Source organism: Mesoplodon densirostris, chromosome 7, assembly GCF_025265405.1.
Source record: "Mesoplodon densirostris isolate mMesDen1 chromosome 7, mMesDen1 primary haplotype, whole genome shotgun sequence".
Lineage (NCBI taxonomy): Eukaryota > Metazoa > Chordata > Mammalia > Artiodactyla > Ziphiidae > Mesoplodon > Mesoplodon densirostris.
In genome coordinates this window covers 75,354,196-75,375,028 of record NC_082667.1, presented here as the reverse complement: position 1 = coordinate 75,375,028, position 20,833 = coordinate 75,354,196, and the positions used below count along the sequence as shown (strand labels likewise).

Below are 20,833 nucleotides of genomic sequence, written 5' to 3'. Positions count from 1 at the left end.
AGGCCCAACGCAGCCAAAAATAAATAAAAATAAATAAATAAATATAAAAGAAACATCAACTGTAGACAAGGGATAGATTTGAGAAACAGTAAGGCTTTTCAAGAGGACTCTATCTCCAGCAAGTTTGCTGATGAAGGAAATGTCAAGTTTGAGTCCCAGGTTTCCATTTTGACCTGTGAGAAGAGTTAATGCAGGTCTGTTCTCTCAGTTCTTACTTATCTCTGTAACCATGGCAATAATTCTTCATCAAACCCTAAGAACAAAACTCCTCAACATTCATGTAGTTTCTGGTTAATAATGCTATTCTATACACGTGAAGCTGTGGACCAAGACAAATCAGGAGGACAGCGTGTTTCAAGTAAACATGAAGATTACTGATATGTACCTGGTATCTGACATGGGTTTGTACAATGGCTGGTCACACAACAGGTATGTGCCTACATGACCAGTTCTCTTTGAGAACTATAGACTCTAAGACTCAAGCAAACTTCCTTGGGTAGAGACATCTCATAAGAGTCTCTGAGGTTCACAGCTAGAAGGAAAAGTACATCTTGTGTGACTCTTGCAGAGAAGAAAGGATTTTGTGGAAGCCTGTACATGACCTCCTTACCTATGGATATCTGTTTCTTGCTGTCCCTGGACTATATCCTTTGCTGTAATAAATTTTAGCTGTGAACATAACTTTATATTGAGTCATGTGAGTTCTTCCAGTGAACCACTGAACTAGTGGGTAGTCATGGGACCCCCAAGACAGGACCACTGAGTTGACACAAAATTAAGGGGATGGTGGGACACAAGAAAAACTGAATTTAGTTTCCATGTAAGGCGTCTTGATCACCTTCATTACCTTCATTAGAAGACTCCTGAGCAGCAAATTTTTTTTTTTTTACCATTTTAGCTTCATCAGTGGTTCAAAGTTCCCTTCAACTTTAACTTGCTCTTCTATGATTTCTATTATATTTATAAACAAATATGAAGAAACATCCTTTACTTCAAGGATTTATCCTGGTGTATTTTGTGATCTTGTTCCAAATATTATATATACCACCACTATCTTTAAATTCATTAAGTTACTTTATTCTTCTCAAAAACCTTTCACTAAGTATCTACCAGGTATAAGACACTTTGCCAGGTGTTATAGGGATAAAAATATTAAGAAGATAAAGCTCCTATCCTAGAATTCAGAGAAGGACATTTACATAAATATGACAACAGATCTAGGCTTTTTAATGTTTCATTTTTAACAGTATTCTAGACACAGGCAACATAAAAGACTGCATCTTTAATGTCATACTGAGATTGAAAGCACTGCATTGTAGCCATATGACAGATCAATCTTCTCATTAAAACTCCTCTGCAGTAACATCCAAAAGTCTGAATAACGAGCTATTCCACAGCGGAGTCAATGAGAAACCAAAGGCAGTCAGAGTAATGGTAAAAATATTGCCAGAAGCTACCTCTGCTTCCTGAGGGTGAACACTGGATACAACTGTCTGGCAACTGAATAGCTTTGCTGTCCTTAGGTAAGTTTATGTTTCTGGAATGATCATTCACTGGAATGTGACAGCTAGAAAGAGAAACAACTTCTCATTCTTTCCATATATCACTTTGAGTTCTATTTGCCCCTGTTAATATAACATCTTTAAAAATCCATATTCTACTTTATTCATGCTACAACCTCAGAACTGCAAGCTTGCCTTTCTTATTAAGTCCCAATTTATATACAAATAATTTATATATGTATATAAGCCCTAATATATATATATCAGTTTACATTAAAGCCAAAACTTACTCCATTCTACACTCATTTCTTTAGAAATGTTAGATCTCTTTTTTAAACAAAGAAAAGAAATAAAAATTATTTTATCATTATTTTGAACACAATTCAAGGATTGTAAGTCGAATATATCTAAAAGAATAATGAAACATGTATTTTAAAAGTATCCATCTTTTAGAATTTAAGTACTTTTTTCAGATGTAAGCTTATGGAGTTTTAGAGAAATCCTGCTGTGCATAGATTCCTGACAGAGAAAGAAGCCTCAGAATTGCTAAAGACAATCACAGCCTGCTAATCAGAAGAGTTGCTTTCACTGACTTATGATAGTTCTAGAAAACTCCAGTGCAATAACAGACAAGTGTAAGAGAAGCTTAGAGTAGATTTCAAGGGAGGAGAGTGAATACGGAATACAGCTGGCTAATGCTTGAAGCTTTATGGTGTAAGAGAATAGACTGTGAAACAGAAAGAATACAAAAAAGAGAGTCATCATATGTTGCTGGGATAGCTGCAAGAAATGATCATTTTAGAAACATAACCAACCAAATGTAAAGTATTATTGGAGGCACTGGTGCCAAGGCAAACATACCACTACAATTATCACCTAATATTATTGTAACTACTAACATTTAGTAAGCAGTTACATGTCAGCCACTTTGTAAAGCACCATAAATGGATTCAATCCTTATAATAATCTTGTGAGATAGGTACTACCATCAACCCCATCTTATAAATGAAGAGACCAGGGTTAAAGAAGTTAAGCAATTCGCCCATTTTCATAAAGCTAAATAGTCAAAAAGCCAAAATTAGAAATCAAGTCATATGGTTCCAGATGCTGAGAGAAGTATGCTATTCTGCCTCCTCAACTGGTAGAATAATGGGCCAGTAAATGCTGGGGATATTAACATAAACTGTTTCCTGAATATTCTTCTACAGGGACATTCACAAACAGAAGAACAGAGGTTATATCACCCCACAGTATAACTTTCAAATATTTGAATGGAAAACAAACGAGAGATGCTGAGAACATTATGGAAATAACTATCTTTTCACAATATAAAAAAGGCAGGGGGTTGAGTCAAGATGGCGTACTAGGAGGACATGGAATTCACGTCTCTGGACAACCAGGGCACCTACCAGGCACCAGTGGGGCCCCATGGACACCTAAGGGGATGGAAAGAACCCCCAGCGACTGGGTAGGACAGGAGCTATGGGGGGGAGTGAAGGGGGAGGAGAAGTGGAGGCAGGACGGGACTGGTAGCGAGAGGGGTGGCTGGGGGAGGGGAAGGGATCCCACGCCCGAAGGGGGAAATTGGGGACCACTGGGAGGGCAGATGATCAAAAGGAACTGTGGCCAGCTTTCCCCTGCCCACTTGGGCCCCCTGGAGCCTGCTGAGATCCCAGGCCTGATCTTCTGCCCACCTAGGGCCCCTCCAGCCACGAGGGTCCTGAGGGAGTGGGAGAGAGGGAAGGGGGAGCAAGAGTAAAGGCCGGACCTCCCGGACCGGCATCCCTGAGGGGTGGCTGGGGGAGGAGAGGAATTCCTACACCCAGTGGGACACACACACAGTCAGGGGTCCAGCGGGGACCAGGGAAACCCTGGGGGAGACAGTGGGAGTGGGGAGGCATGAAAGAGAACACAGCCAGCGCTCTTCCAGTCCACTTAGGCACCAGGGAGCCTACTGGGCTCCCAGGCCTAATCCTCTGCCCTTGGAGCCTCCCTCCTGCCAGGCAGAGCCCAAGCCCCACCCCTACACCCCCACCCAGGGCCCTAACCCTCTACACTCGGAGACCCCCTCTGTGAACCCCTCCAACCGTGCTGGGCCTAAACCCCATCCACACACCCTCACCCAGGGCCCTACCTCCAAACTCTGGAACCCCACACTTTCCACCTGCTGCCTCTCCCCTTGACGCAGGTCCTAAGCAGAGGCCCCGCCCCAAGCATGAACGCCACCTGCCTAGGCCCTGCTCCCTAAGCCTTTTCTGGTTGCGGGATCCTAAGCCTAGGCCCTGCCCCATGCTGAAACGTAACCCCCCACCCACCTAGGTACTGCCCCAACCTAAAACTGCCCCTGCCAAAATTCCTCCCTGCCTAAACTCCGCCCCCAGAGCCAAGGCTTTTTTTTTTTCTTTTTTCCTCTTTTAGACTGGGGTTCTGTTTTACCTTGTTAGTTCGTTTATATTTTTATTTTTTCTAATCAATCTTTTATTTTTCTAATTTTCTTTTATTCTTTTTTTTTTTTTTTTTTTTTGTGGTACGCAGGCCTCTCACTGCTGGGGCCTCTCCCGTTACGGAGCATAGTCTCCGGACGCACAGGCTCAGTGGCCATGGATCATGGGCCTAGCCGCTCCGCAGCATGTGGGATCTTCCCGGACCGGGGCACGAACCTGTGTCCCCTGCATCAGCAGGCGGACTCTCAACCACTGTGCCACCAGGGAAGTCCTCTTTTATTCTTTATACTTTGTTATTGTTCTGCCACTTTTGGCTTGTTCCGCCCCCCCTTTTTTTTCTTTTTTCTGTTGTGGTTTTATTTTACCTTGTTGAAGTTGTTTCAATTGTATTTTTATTTTTCCTAATATATTTTTTATCTTTGTAATTTTATTCTGTTTTTTATTCTTTGTTATTGTATTGCTCCTTTTTTTTTTTTTTTTTTTGCCATGCCACACAGCTTGCAGGATCTTGGTTCCCAGGCCAGAGATCGGGCCCAAGCTCCTGTGGTGGGAGGGCTGAGTCCAAACTGCTGGACTAACAGAGAACCTCAGACCCCAGGGAATATTAATCGGAGTGAGACCTCCCGGAGGTCCTCATCTCAGCACCAAGACCCAGCTCTATCCAACTGCCTGCAAACTCCACTGCTTGATGCCTCAAGCCAAACAACCAGCAACCCAGGAATACAGCCCCACCCATCAAGAAAAAAAAAGCAACAACAAAAAAATATGTTACAGATGAAGGAGCAAGGTAAAAACCTACAAGACCAAATAAATGAAGAAAAAATGGGCAAACTACCTGAAAAAAATTCAGAGTAATGATAGTAAAGATGATCCAAGACTTCCGGGTAAGATGGCGGAAGAGTAAGACGCGGAGATCACCGTCCTCCCCACGGATACACCAGAAATACAGCTACACGTGGAACAACTCCTACAGAACACCTACTGAACGCTGGCAGAAGACCCCAGACCTCCCAAAAGGCAAGAAACTCCCCACATACCTGGGTAGGGCAAAGCGGAGAGATTCCCGCACAGAGCATCGGTGCCGAGCGGCACTCACCAGCCCGAGAGGCTTGTCTGCTCGCCCCGGCGGCGCTGGAAGCTGAGGCTCGGGCTTCAGTCAGAGCGCAGGGAGAGGACTGGGGCTGGCAGCGAGAACTCAGCCGGAAGGGGGCTAATGAGCCACAGCTAGCCAGCAGGGAGTCCGGGAAAACTCTGGAGCTGCCGAAGAGGCAAGAGACTTTTTCTTCCCTCTTGGTTTCCTGGTGCGCGAGGAGAGGGGATTAAGAGCGCTGCTTAAAGGGGCTCCACAGACGGGCGCGAGTCACGACTGAAAGCGCGGAGCCCAGTGACGGGCGTGGGACGCTGGGGCTGCTGCTGCCGCCGCCAAGAAGCCTGTGTGCGAGCGCAGGTCACTGTCCACACCGCCCTACCGGGAGCCTGTGCAGCCCGCCACTGCCGGGGTCCCGGGATCCAGGGGCGGCTCCCTTGGGAGAACGCACGGCGCGCCTCGGGCTGGTGCAGCGTCACGCCGACCTCTGCCGCTGCAGGCTCGCCCCGCACTCCGTGCCCCTCCCTCCCGCCCGGCCTGGGTGAGCCGGAGTCCCCGAAGAGGCTGCTCCTTTAACCCTGTCCTGTCTGAGCGAAGAACAGACGCCCTCCGGCGACCTACACGCAGAGGCGGGGCCAAATCCAAAGCTGAGACCCAGGAGCTGTGAGAACAAAGAAGAGAAAGGGAAACCTCTCCCAGCAGCCTCAGAAGCAGCAGATTAAAGCTCCACAATCAACTTGATGTACCCTGCATCTGTGGAATACATGAATGGACAACAAATCATCCCAAATTGAGGAGCCAGGAGTCAGTGCTGTGCCTCTGAGGTGGGAGAGCCAACTTCAGGACACTGGTCCACAAGAGACCTCCCAGCTCCACATAATATCAAACGGCGAAAATCTTCCAGAGATCTCCTTCTCAACACCAGCACCCAGCTTCACTCAACGACCAGCAAGCTACAGTGCTGGACACCCTATGCCAAACAACTAGCAAGACAGGAACACAACGCCACCCATTAGCAGAGAGGTGGCCTAAAATCATAAAAAGTCCGCAGACACCCCAAAACACACCACCAGACGTGGACCTGCCCACCAGAAAGACAAGATCCAGCCTCACCCACCAGAACACAGGCACTAGTCCCCTCCACCAGGAAGCCTACACAACCCACTAAACCAACCTTAGCCACTGGGGACAGACACCAAAAACAACGGGAACTACGAACCTGCAGCCTGCAAAAAGAAGACCCCAAACACAGTAACATAAGCAAAATGAGAAGACAGAAAAACACACAGCAGGAGAAGGAGCAAGATAAAAACCCACCAGACCTAACAAATGAAGAGGTAATAGGCAGTCTACCTGAAAAAGAATTCAGAATAATGATGGTAAAGATGATCCAAGATTCTATTTCCCAGATCCAAAATCTTGGAAATAGAATAGACAAAATGCAAGAAACAGTTAACAAGGACCTAGAAGAACTAAAGATGAATCAAGCATCGATTAAAAACACAATAAATGAAATAAAAAATACTCTAGATGGGATCAATAGCAGAATAACTGAGGCAGAAGAACGAATAAGTGAGGTGGAAGATAAAATAGTGAAAATAACTGCTGCAGAGCAAAATAAAGAAAAAAGAATGAAAAGAACAGAGGACAGTCTCAGAGACCTCTGGGACAACATTAAACGCACCAACATTCGAATTATAGGGGTTCCAGAAGAAGAAGAGAAAAAGAAAGGGACTGAGAAAATATTTGAAGAGATTATAGTTGAAAACTTCCCTAATATGGGAAAGGAAATAGTTAATCAAGTCCAGGAGGCACAGAGAGTCCCATACAGAATAAATCCAAGGAGAAATACACCAAGACACATATTAATCAAACTGTCAAAAATTAAACACAAAGAAATCATATTAAAAGCAGCAAGGCAAAAACAACAAATAACACACAAGGGAATCCCCATCAGGATAACAGCTGATCTCTCAGCAGAAACTCTACAAGCCAGAAGGGAGTGGCAGGACATAATTAAAGTGATGAAGGAGAAAAACCTGCAACCAAGATTACTCTACCCAGCAAGGATCTCATTCAGATTTGATGGAGAAATTAAAACCTTTACAGACAAGCAAAAGCTGGGAGAGTTCAGCACCACCAAACCAGCTTTACAACAAATGCTAAAGGAACTTCTCTAGGCAAGAAACACAACAGAAGGAAAAGACCTACAATAACGAACCCAAAACAATTAAGAAAATGGGAATAGGAACATACATATCGATAATTACCTTAAATGTAAATGGACTAAATGCTCCCACCAAAAGACACAGATTGGCTGAATGGATACAAAAACAAGACCCATATATATGCTGTCTACAAGAGACCCACTTCAGACCTAGAGACACATACAGACTGAAAGTAAGGGGATGGAAAAAGATATTCCATGCAAATGGAAACCAAAAGAAAGCTGGAGTAGCAATTCTCATATCAGACAAAATAGACTTTAAAATAAAGACTACTAGAAGAGACAAAGAAGGACACTACATAATGATGAAGGGATCGATCCAAGAAGAAGATATAACAATTGTAAATATTTATGCACCCAACATAGGAGCACCTCAATACATAAGGCAAATACTAACAGCCATAAAAGGAGAAATCGACAGTAACACAATCATAGTAGGGGACTTTAACACCCCACTTTCACCAATGGACAGATCATCCAAAATGAAAATAAATAAGGAAACACAAGCTTTAAATGATACATTAAACAAGATGGACTTAATTGATATTTATAGGACATTCCATCCAAAAACAACAGAATACACATTTTTCTCAAGTGCTCATGGAACATTCTCCAGGATAGATCATATCTTGGGTCACAAATCAAGCCTTGGTAAATTTAAGAAAATTGAAATTGTATCAAGTATCTTTTCCGACCACAATGCTATGAGACTAGATATCAATTACAGGAAAAGAGCTGTAAAAATTGCAAACACATGGAGGCTAAACAATACACTACTTAATAACAAAGTGATCACTAAAGAAATCAAAGGGGAAATTAAAAAATACCTAGAAACAAATGACAATGGAGACACGACGACCCAAAACCTATGGGATGCAGCAAAAGCAGTTCTAAGAGGGAAGTTTATAGCAATACAATCCCACCTTAAGAAACAGGAAACATCTCGAATAAACAACCCAACCTTGCACCTAAAGCAATTAGAGAAAGAAGAACAAAAACATCCCAAAGTTAGCAGAAGGAAAGAAATCATAAAAATCAGATCAGAAATAAATGAAAAAGAAATGAAGGAAACGATAGCAAAGATCAATAAAACTAAAAGCTGGTTCTTTGAGAAGATAAACAAAATTGATAAACCATTAGCCAGACTCATCAAGAAAAAAAGGGAGAAGACTCAAATCAATAGAATTAGAAATGAAAAAGGAGAAGTAACAACTGACACTGCAGAAATACAAGAGATCATGAGAGATTACTACAAGCAACTCTGCCAATAAAATGGACAACCTGGAAGAAATGGACAAATTCTTAGAAAGGCACAACCTGCCAAGACTGAATCAGGAAGAAATAGAAAATATGAACAGACCAATCACAAGCACTGAAATTGAAACTGTGATAAAAAATCTTCCAACAAACAAAAGCCCAGGACCAGATGGCTTCACAGGTGAATTCTATCAAGCATTTAGAGAAGAGCTAACACCTATCCTTCTCAAACTCTTGCAAAATATAGCAGAGGGAGGAACACTCCCAAACTCATTCTACGAGGCCACCATCACCTTGATACCAAAACCAGACAAGGATGTCACAAAGAAAGAAAACTACAGGCCAATATCACTGATGAACATAGATGCAAAAATCCTCAACAAAATACTAGCAAACAGAATCCAACAGCACATTAAAAGGATCTTACACCATAATCAAGTGGGGTTTATTCCAGGAATGCAAGGATTCTTCAATATACGCAAATCAATCAACGTGATACACCATATTAACAAATTGAAGGAGAAAAACCATATGATCATCTCAATAGATGCAGAGAAAGCTTTTGACAAAATTCAACACCCATTTATGATAAAAACCCTGCAGAAAGTAGGCATAGAGGGAACTTTCATCAGCATAATAAAGGCCATATATGACAAACCCACAGCCAGCATCGTCCTCAATGGTGAAAAACTGAAACCATTTCCACTAAGATCAGGAACAAGACAAGGTTGCCCACTCTCACCACTCTTATTCAACATCGTTTTGGAAGTTTTAGCCACAGCAATCAGAGAAGAAAAGGAAATAAAAGGAATCCAAATTGGAAAAGAAGAAGTAAAGCTGTCACTGTTTGCAGATGACATGATACTATACGTAGAGAATCCTAAAGATGCTACCAGAAAATTAATAGAGCTAATCAATGAATTTGGTAAAGTTGCAGGATACAAAATTAATGCACAGAAATCTCTGGCATTCCTATATACTAATGATGAAAAATCTGAAAGTGAAATCAAGAAAACACTCACATTTACCACTGCAACAAAAAGAATAAAATATCTAGGAATAAACCTACCTAAGGAGACAAAAGACCTGTATGCAGAAAATTATAAGACACTGATGAAAGAAATTAAAGATGATACAAATAGACGGAGAGATGTACCATGTTCTTGGATTGGAAGAATCAACATTGTGAAAATGACTCTACTACCCAAAGCAGTCTACAGATTCAATGCAATCCCTATCAAACTACCACTGGCATTTTTCACAGAACTAGAGCAAAAAATTTCACAATTTGTATGGAAACACAAAAGAGCCCGAATAGCCAAAGCAATCTTGAGAACGAAAAATGGAGCTGGAGGAATCAGGCTCCCTGACTTCAGACTATACTACAAAGCTACAGTAATCAAGACAGTATGGTACTGGCACAAAAACAGAAAGATAGATCAATGGAACAGGATAGAAAGCCCAGAGATAAACACATGCACATATGGTCACCTTATCCTTGATAAAGGAGGCAGGAATGTATAGTGGAGAAAGGACAGTCTCTTCAATAAGTGGTGCTGGGAAAACTGGATAGGGACATGTAAAAGTATGAGATTAGATTACTCCCTAACACCATACACAAAAATAAGCTCAAAATGGATTAAAGACCTAAATGTAAGGCCAGACAGTATCAAACTCTTAGAGGAAAAAATAGGCAGAACACTCTATGACATAAATCACAGCAAGATCCTTTTTGACCCACCTCCTAGAGAAATGGAAATAAAGACAAAAATAAACACATGGGACCTAATGAAACTTAAAAGCTTTTGCACAGCAAAGGAAACCATAAACAAGACCAAAAGACAACCCTCAGAATGGGAGAAAATATTTGTAAATGAAGCAACGGACAAAGGATTAATCTCCAAAATTTATAAGCAGCTCATGCAGCTCAATAACAAAAAAAAACAAACAACCCAATCCAAAAATGGGCAGAAGACCTAAATAGACATTTCTCCACAGAAGATATACAGACTGCCAACAAACACATGAAAGGATGCTCAACATCTTTGCTCATTAGAGAAATGCAAATCAAAACTACAATGAGATATCATCTCACAGCAGTCAGAATGGCCATCATCAAAAAATCTAGAAACAATAAATGCTGGAAGTGGTGTGGAAAAAAAGGAACACTCTTGCACTGCTGGTGGGAATGTGAATTGGTACAGCCACTATGGAGAACGGTATGGAGGTTTCTTAAGAAACTACAAATAGAGCTACCATATGACCCAGCAATCCCACTACTGGGCATATACCCTGAGAAAACCATAATTCAAAAAGAGACATGTACCAAAATGTTCATAGCAGCCCTATTTACAATAGCCCGGAGATGGAAACAACCTAAGTGTCCATCATCGGATGAATGGGTAAAGAAGATGTGGCACATATATACAATGGAATATTACTCAGCCATAAAAAGAAACGAAATTGAGCTATTTGTAATGAGGTGGATGGACCTAGAGTCTGTCATACAGAGTGAAGTAAGTCAGAAAGAGAAAGACAAATACTGTATGCTGACACATATATATGGAATTTAAGAAAAAAAATGTCATGAAGAACATAGGGGTAAGACAGGAATAAAGACACAGACCTACTAGAGAATGGACTTGAGGATATGGGGAGGGGAAGGGTAAGCTGTGACAAAGTGAAAGAGCGGCATGGACATAAATACACTACCAAACGTAAGGTAGATAGCTAGTGGGAAGCAGCCGCATAGCACAGGGAGATCAGCTCGGTGCTTTGTGACCGCCTGGAGGGGTGGAATAGGGAGGGTGGGAGGGAGACGCAAAAGGGAGGGGATATGGGAACATATGTATATGTATAACGGATTAAATTTGTTATAAAGCAAAAAATAAAAAAAAAACTATAATAAATGGAAAGATAACTTTTCCCATTTACCTTATACCATTTCTAAAATATGAACAGTTAGATAGATTATAAGAGTAGAAAATAGTAAAAAAAAAAAAAAAAAAAAAGATGATCCAAAATCTCAGAAACAGAATGGAGAAAATACAAGAAACATTCAACAGGATGTAGAAGAATTAAAGAGCAAACAGTGATGAACACAATAACTGAAATAAAAAATACTCTGGCAGAATAACTGAGGCAGAAGAACAGATAAGTAAGCTGGAAGATAAAATGGTGGAAATAACTACCGCAGAGCACAATAAAGAAAAAAGAATGAAAAGAATTGAGGACAGTGTCAGAGACCTCAGGGACAACATTAAATGCACCAACATTCGAATTATAGGGGTCCCAGAAGAAGAAGAGAAAAAGAAAGGGTCTGAGAAAATATTTGAGGAGATTATAGTTGAAAACTTCCCTAACATGGGAAAGGAAATAGTCAATTAAGTCCAGGAAGCACAGAGAGCCCCATACAGGATAAACCCAAAGAGAAACATGCCAAGACACATATTAATCAAACTATCAAAAACTAAATACAAAGAAAAAATATTAAAAGCAACAAGGGAAAAGCAACAAATAACATACAAGGTAATCCCCATAAGGTTACCAGCTGATCTTTCAGCAGAAACTCTGCAAGCCAGAAGGGAGTCGCAGCACATATTTAAAGTGATGAAAGGGAAAAACCTAAAATGAAGATTACTTTACCCAGCAAGGATCTCATTCAGATTTGATGGAGAAATCAAAAGCTTTACAGATAAGCAAAAGCTAAGAGAATTCAGCACCACCAAACCAGCTTTACAACAAGTGCTAAAGGAACTTCTCAAGGCAGGAAACACAAGAGATAAAAAAAGACCCAAAAAAACAAACCTAAATCAATTAAGAAAATGGTAATAGGAACATACATATCGATAAACACCTTGAATGTAAATGGATTAAATGCTCCCACCAAAAGACACAGACTGGCTGAATGGATACAAAAACAAGACCCATCTATATGCTGTCTACAAGAGACCCAGTTCAGACCTAGAGACACATATGACTGAGAGTGAGGGGATGGAAAAAGATATTCCATGCAAATGGAAACCAAAAGAAAGCTGGAGTAGCAATTCTCATATCAGACAAAACAGACTTTAAAATAAAGACTAGGGCTTCCCTGGTGGCGCAGTGGTTGAGTCCGCCTGCCAATGCAGGGGACACGGGTTCGTGCCCCAGTCCAGGAAGATCCCACATGCCGCGGAGCGGCTAGGCCCGTGAGCCATGGCCCCTGAGCCTGCGCGTCCAGAGCCTGTGCTCCGCAATGGGAGAGGCCACAGCAGTGAGAGGCCCGCGTACCGCAAAAAAAATAAAAATAAAAATAAAATAAAGACTATTAGAAGAGACAAAGAAGGACACTACATAATGATAAAGGGATCAATCCAAGAAGAAAACATAACAATTATAAATATTTATGCACCCAACATGGGAGCACCTCAATACATAAAGCAAATGTTAACAGCCGTAAAAGGAGAAATCAACAGAAACACAATCATAGTAGGGGACTTTAACACCCCACTTACACCAACAGACAGATCATCCAGACAGAAAATAAATAAGGAAACACAAGCTTTAAATGACACAACAGACCAGATAGACTTCATTGGTATCTTCAGGACATTCCACCCAAAAGCAGAAGAATAGACTTTCTTCTCAAGGGCACATGGAACGTTCTCCAGAACAGATCACATTTTGGGTCACAAATCAAACTTTGGAAAATTTAACAAAACTGAAATCATATCAAGCATCTTTTCCAACCACAATGTTATGAGATTAGAAATCAATTAAAGGAAATAACAGTAACAAACACAAATACATGGAAGCTAAACAGTGTGCTGCTAAATAACCAAGAGATTACTGAAGAAATCAAAGAGGAAATCAAAAAATACCTAGAAACAAATGACAACGAAAACACCACGATCCAAAACCTATGGGACACAGCAAAAGCAGTTCTAAGAGGGAAGTGCATAGCAATTCAGGCTCACCTCAAGAAACAAGAAAAATCTCAAATAAACAATCTAACCTTATACCTAAAGTAACTAGAAAAAGAAGAACAAGGAAAACTCAAAATTATAGAAGGAAAGAAATCATAAAGATCAGAGCAGAAATAAATGAAATAGAAACAAAGAAAACAATAGCATAGATCAAAAAAACTAAATGCTGCTTCTTTGCGAAGATATACAAAATTGATAAACCTTTAGCCAGACTCAACAAGAAAAAAGGGGAGAGGATGCAAATCAATAAAATTAGAAATGAAGAAGGAGAGATTACAACTGACACCGCAGAAATACAAAAGACCGTTAAGAGACTACTACACGCAACTATATGCCAATAAAATGGACAACCTGAAAGAAATGGACAAATTCCTAGAAAAGTACAACCTTCCAAGACTGAACCAGGAAGAATTAGAAAATATAAAAAGACAAATCACAGGTAATGAAATTGAAACCATAATTAAAAATCTTCCAACAAACAAAAGTCCAGGACCAGATGGCTTCACAGGCAAATTCTATCAAACATTTCGAAAAGAGTTAACACCTATCCTTCTCAAACTCTTCCAAAAAATTGTGGAGGGAGGAACACTCCCAAGCTCGTTCTACGAGGCTACCATTACCCTGATAGCAAAACCAGACAAAGATGTCACACAGAAAAATTATAGGCCAATATTACTGATGAACACAGACACAAATATCCTCAACAAAATACTACCAAACAGAATCCAACAACACATTAAAAGGATCATACACCATGATCAAGTGGGGTTTATCCCAGGGATGCAAGGATTCTTCAATATACACAAAATAGTGTGAACATCATATTAACTAATTAAAGAATAAAAACCATATGATCATCTCAGTAGATGCAGAAAAAGCTTTTGAAAAAATTCAACACCCATTTATGATAAAAGCACTCCAGAAAGTGGGCATAGAAGGAACCTACCTCAACATAATAAAAGCCATATACGACAAACCCACAGCAAACATCATTCTCAATGGTGAAAAACTGAAAGCATTTCCTATAAGATTAGGAACAAGACAAGGATGTCCACTCTCACCACTATTATTCAACATAGTTTTGGAAGTTTTAGCCACAGCAATCAGAGAAGAAAAAGAAACAAAAGGAATACAAATTGGAAAAGAAGTAAAACTGTCACTGTTTGCAGATGACATGATACTATACATAGAAAATCCTAAAGATGCCACTAGAAAACTACTAGAACTAATCAATGAATTTGGTAGGGTTGCAAGATACAAAATTAATGCATAGAAATCTCTTGCATTCCTATACACTAACAAAAGGTCAGAAAGAGAAATTAATGAAACAATCCCATTTACCATCTCAACAAAGAGAATAAAATACCTAGGAATAAACTTACCTAAGTAGGCAGAAGACCTGTACTCAGAAAACTTTAAAACACTGATGAAAGAAATCAAAGATAATATAAACAGATGGAGAGATATACCATGCTCCTGGATTGGAAGAATCAATACTGTGAAAATGACTATACTACCCAAAGCAATCTACAGGTTCAATGCAATCCCTATCAAATTACCAATGGCATTTTTCACAGAACTAGAACAAGAAATTTTACAATCTGTATGGAAACACAAAAGACCCTGAATAGCCAAAGCAATCTTGAGAAAGAAAAACGGAGCTGGAGGAATCAGGCTCCCCGACTTCAGACTATACTACAAAGCTACAGTAATCAAGACAGTATGGTACTGCCACAAAAACAGAAATATAGATCAAAGGAACAGGATAGAAAGCCCAGAGATAAACCCATGCACATATGGTCACCTTACCTTTGATAAAGGAGGTAAGAATATACAATGGAGAAAAAACAGCCTCTTCAATAAATGGTGCTGGGAAAAATAGACAGCTACATGTAAAAGAATGAAATTAGAACACTCCCTAAAAACCATACACAAAAATAAACTCCAAATGGATTAATGACCTAAATGTAGGGACAGACACTATAAAACTCTGAGAGGAAAACATAGGCAGAACACTAGATGACATAAATCACAGCAAGATCCTTTTTGACTCACCTCTTAGAAAAATGGAAATAAAAACAAAAATAAACAAATGGGACCTAATGAAACTTAAAAGCTTTTGCACAGCAAAGGAAACCATAACAAGATGAAAAGACAGAATTTCTATTTCTCAGAATGGAGAGAAAATATCTGCAAATGAAGCAACTGACAAAGGAGTAATCTCCAAAATATACAAGCAGCTCATGAAGCTCAGTATCAAAAAAACAAGCCACCTAATCCAAAAATGGGCAGAAGACCTAAACAGACATTTCTCCAAAGAAGACATACAGATGGCCAACAAATGCATGAAAAGATGTTCAACATCACTAATCATTAGAGAAATGCAAATCAAAACTACAATGAGGTATCACCGCACACTGGTCAGAATGGCCATCATCAAAAAATCTAGAAACAGTAAATGCTGGAGAGGGTGTGGAGAAAAGGGAACCCTCTTGCACTGTTGGTGGGAATGTAAATTGATACAGCCACTATGGAGAACAGTATGGAGGTTCCTTAAAAAACTAAAAATAGAACTACCATATGACCCAGCAATCCCACTACGGGGCATATACCCTGAGAAAACCATAATTCAAGAAGAGTCATGTACCACAATGTTCACTGCAGCACTATTTACAATAGCCAGGACATCGAAGCAACCTAAGTTTCCATCAACAGATTACTGGATAAAGAAGATGTGGCACATATATACAAGGGAATATTACTCATCCATAAAAAGGAACAAAATTGAGTTATTTGTAGTGAGGTGGATGGACCTACAGTCTGTCCTACAGAGTGAAGTAAGTCAGAAAGAGAAAAGTACCATATGCTAACACATATATGTGGAATTTTAAAAAGCAGTACTGATGAATCTAGTGGCAGGGCAGGAATAAAGACGCAGATGCAGAGAACAGACTTGAGGGCATGGGGGGAAGGGGAAGCTGGGATGAAGTGAGAGAGTAGCAGTGACGTGTACACACTACCAATGTAAAATGGATGGCTAGTGGGAAGCTGCTGCATAGCATAGGGAGATCAGCTCGGTGCTTTGTGACCACCTAGAGAGGTGGGACAGGGAGGGTGGGAGGGAGGCTCAAGAGGGAGGGTATGTGGGGATATATGTATACATATAGCTGGTTCATTTTGTATAGCAGAAACTAACACAACATTGTAAAACATTTATACTCCAATAAAGATGTGGAAAAAAAAAAAGGCAAAGGAGAACATCTTTGAAGAAAAGTACAATGTTGGCTCATCCAAAACAAAAAGGTCTGATTTTCAAATTCTATAGGTTCTAAGTAAAGCAAACTACTGAATGCAACCAATACATGCACTGTGAGTAGTGAAATGGAGAGACAGCATAGTAAATTAGCTTTGAGTATGGACCATGGAGTCAGGCTGCCTGGGATCTAATCCTGGCCGCACTACAAATAAGGAGAGTTACGTAGTGTCTGTGTCTCAATTTCCTAATCTCTATAAAAACAAACATATATATATGTACTGTTTTTGTACCTACCTCAAAAGAAATTAAATAGAAAGTACTAAGTTAATGTTAGCAACTTTTATTGTTAAATTTAAGTACCTAGAATTGAATGCTAACTCATTTTCAATAAATGCTCTCATGCAAAATTTCCATACACTCCAGCACTAAATTTCATACACAATGAATTTGATTATAATCATTGTACAAACATATTTCTAAAAAGTCACTAGGAATCAGGGCTTCTGTGAAATAAAAATAAAACAAAACAAAATGAGTGCTATCACTATCTTTTTCTTCTATAAGGGAATTAAAATGAGAGCACATCTAGTCTCACCTTACAGATATCAAAAATGACAAATGAATACATAAATGAACATGGTCTTTCATAAGATGAGAATTTCTAATAGAAATATCTTACTGTAATCTCACTATCACAACAATAAAATTTTGATGATTCATCCAAAACAATCTCTTCTTTGGGACAGTGGTTCTCACATCTGTTTGGATGGTAATGCACAAGCAAGAGAGGGTGCTCTTTACAGAACCCCCAAAATGATGATGTTGTAGTTAATGGCAACATAAATAAAAAAAACTTTACTAGATTATGGATTGCATATGCATATGCAACACAGATGCATATTCTCTAATATGAGAATAATAACCACAAACCTCTATCTATGAAAAAATCTAAGCAAGAGCAATGTCATTTTTTCATTAACATTAATTTGGTACTTGCTAGTAATAACAGTTGCTAACTTCTGCATACCTACTACATGCCAGGGCAGGCAATATGCCAAAGAGACTGAGGTGCATATCTTACTTGTAACTTATTTACCTTACTCATAACCGTATGAGGTAGTCATCATTATTTTCATTTTGACAGTAAAACAAGTGAGGTTTCAAAGAGGTTAGATACAATTTAACTGAAGTTCAAACAACAGGGAAGGGACAGAGCAAGGACTCAAACCCGTCTGACTCAACTTCGCACTCTTAACCCCAACATCAGACTTCAATGCAATCACATCTAAAAATGTAAACATTTTACATAATTAAATTTTATACGAATCAGAAATGATATTAACCAATTTTAAGAACAAAACATAGGTATCAGTGGGAGGACCATTTAAGAATCATTGCCGAGAATCTAACGTAAGCATGGCAAAAGCTGTTAAAAGAATAGACCTTAAATGTTGCCAACACAAAAAAGAAATGGTAATTATTTCATGTGACACAATGGAGGTGTTAGCTAATGCGATGGTGGTAATCATTCTGTAATATATTAATGTATCAAAGCAATACATTTTATACCTTAAACTCACAATACTATGTGTCAATTATATCTCAATAAAGCTGGGGGGAAAAAGAATCACTAAGAAGCCTGCTATTAAAACTCACACAATACTATGTGTCAATTATATCTCAATAAAGCTGGGGGGAAAAAGAATCACTAAGAAGCCTGCTATTAAAATTATTCCGGAAATTATTCCAAAGTTCCAAATGTAACATGCTTTGGTTAAGTACACAGCTAACAAAATCTAGTTCTAAAAGCTGTAGTTCAAATGAAGGTCTTCCTACTAGGATATAAGCCAACTGTAAAATCAATCACGGATCAATTAACCTAACTAACTTAATTCCTCAAAGAGAGGAGATATTTTTAGAGAACATAATTAAGTTTGTAGCCATTCTGGAATTTACTTATTTTAATTTGAGGAGGCACAAGGGCTAGTGTTGTCAAAAAGAAAAAGATAATCCTTAGTCTTTTTAGTTGAACTGCTATTTGCTAAAGGAAATACTACTGATATACTGAGTTTTGTAGCAAGTCTTCTAACACTGCCCTATATGTCCATGATTTCTAATTTCATATTATTGTAATTAGCATATCTATAGCCATAATTGGAAGGACAGAAAACTATATAAAAATAATTCTCATCAATGAGAAGAACAATGAAAAGATTATTCATAGCTCAAACATGTCTAGGTCAATCCAACTTAAAATCTTATTCTGGAATGAATTTTTACTAAAAGACAAGTGTCTTGAGTCTGCATTGGATAGCTATTAAAGACAAGAAAATCAATTGATATTAATCCTTAAATTTAAAAATAATCTTAAATCAAGCCATAAAATGCATCTACCTTATGATATGCATTGCCTGGTAAAGTATTTCAGACTGATCAACTCCAAGAACCTTCTTTGCCCCAGCTTTAGCAGCAAACATAGAGAGAATTCCAGTTCCACAACCAACATCCAAAACTACCTGGTGTAATAAAAAAACAGATGTTATCAAGAAGGTCTAATACTTTAAATCCTATTCATATATGATGTTTCTGGCTAGGAATAGATAACAAAAATTAAAACTTTACTGATCAAATATGGTAATATTTTCTCTTTGGGGAAATTGAAAATATAATTACATTAAGTTGTTTTAAATTCGTAACAGTGTTTTGGCCACAGTCTGCTGCAATCAGATGCAACAATGTAAATTTAAGAAATGTTTTATATGAAATAAGCAATTCCCACAGACTTATTAAGAGGGAATTAGTCTCTTTTTTATTTCCTTATTGTATGTATGCTCTAATTTAGGCTTAGTAATTCTAAATTTTAACAGAAGTAAACTTTCTCAAGTTTGAGTAGCAGGAATTAACTTAAGCAAGATAGCCTGATCCAGGTACAATTTAAAAATGGTTATAAAGGAAACATGAATGGAATATTACTCAGCCATAAAAAGAAACGAAATTGAGTTATTTGTAGTGTGGTGGATGGACCTACAGTCTGTCATAGAGTGAAGTCAGTCAAAAAGAAAAAAACAAATACTATATGCTAACACATATATACAGAATCTAAAAAAAAATTGGTTCTGATGAACCCAAGGGCGGGACAGGAATAAAGACGCAGACGTAGAGAAGGGACTTGAGGACACAGGGCAGGGGGATAGAAGGGGAAGCTGGGACAAAGTGAGAGAGTGGCATGGACATATATACACTACCAAATGTAAAACTGCTAGCTAGTGGGAAGCAGCCACATAGCACAGGGAGATCAGCTCAGTGCTTTGTGACCACCTAGAGGGGTGGGATAGGGAGGGTGGGAGGGAGGCACAAGAGGGAGGGGATATGGGGATATATGTATATGTATAGCTGATTCACTTTGTTATACAGCAGAAACTAACACAACATTGTAAAGCAATTATACTCCAATAAAGATGTAAAAAAAAAATAAAGGAATCATGGATATAGAATATTGCCATAACCCCTCCACTTCCAAAATTAAATGTTCAACTCATTTTAATAATACAGGTACAATAAAAACAAACTGGCTTCTAGAATTCAGTAACTTGAGAGTTTAATTTTTTTAAATGATATTCATTATCACTGGTGAAAGAAATAAGAAGAACCAAATTTAAGATGTTATTGGGGATAGGCAGGGAGCAATTATTTCTAATCAAGAATTTCATACTCTTCTTCCCAGAACAGTATAGTGAAACCTGCTTGGTTCACAGTAAAAAACAAAAACTAATTACCAAGGAAACATTCAGCAAAATACTCAGAGGTACACTGGAAATTACTGAAAACTGTAGTGCCTTAAATCTTTCATTACCAATGACCTGAAACCCTATATACTTGTCTCAAAATACGAAATTATTTCAGTAGTCTTCTACTGTAAGTATTCACTGAGCATTACTAAGTGCAGGCTTTGATCATGGTGATGGGGTACAGCCAACAAACAAGACCAAGTCCCTGTCCTAATAGAGCTTACAATCTTGTGGGGGAAACAATGAACAGACAAAGAATAGAGAATAAAGAAGAGAGAATGTTAACAGAGAATAGTAGTGTTATA

The 20,833-nt window shown here is 39.0% G+C and overlaps 1 protein-coding gene across 1 annotated transcript in view; it reads right to left on the bottom strand.

The window, feature by feature from the left end:
* Positions 1-20,833, bottom strand: part of PRMT3 (protein arginine methyltransferase 3) — a 153,123-nt gene that overhangs the window by 105,152 nt on the left and 27,138 nt on the right. Inside the window, exon 9 of the mRNA XM_060105019.1 lies at positions 19,135-19,256. Coding sequence (XP_059961002.1) covers positions 19,135-19,256 — 122 coding nt within the window. The remainder of the gene's footprint in view (positions 1-19,134; positions 19,257-20,833) is intronic.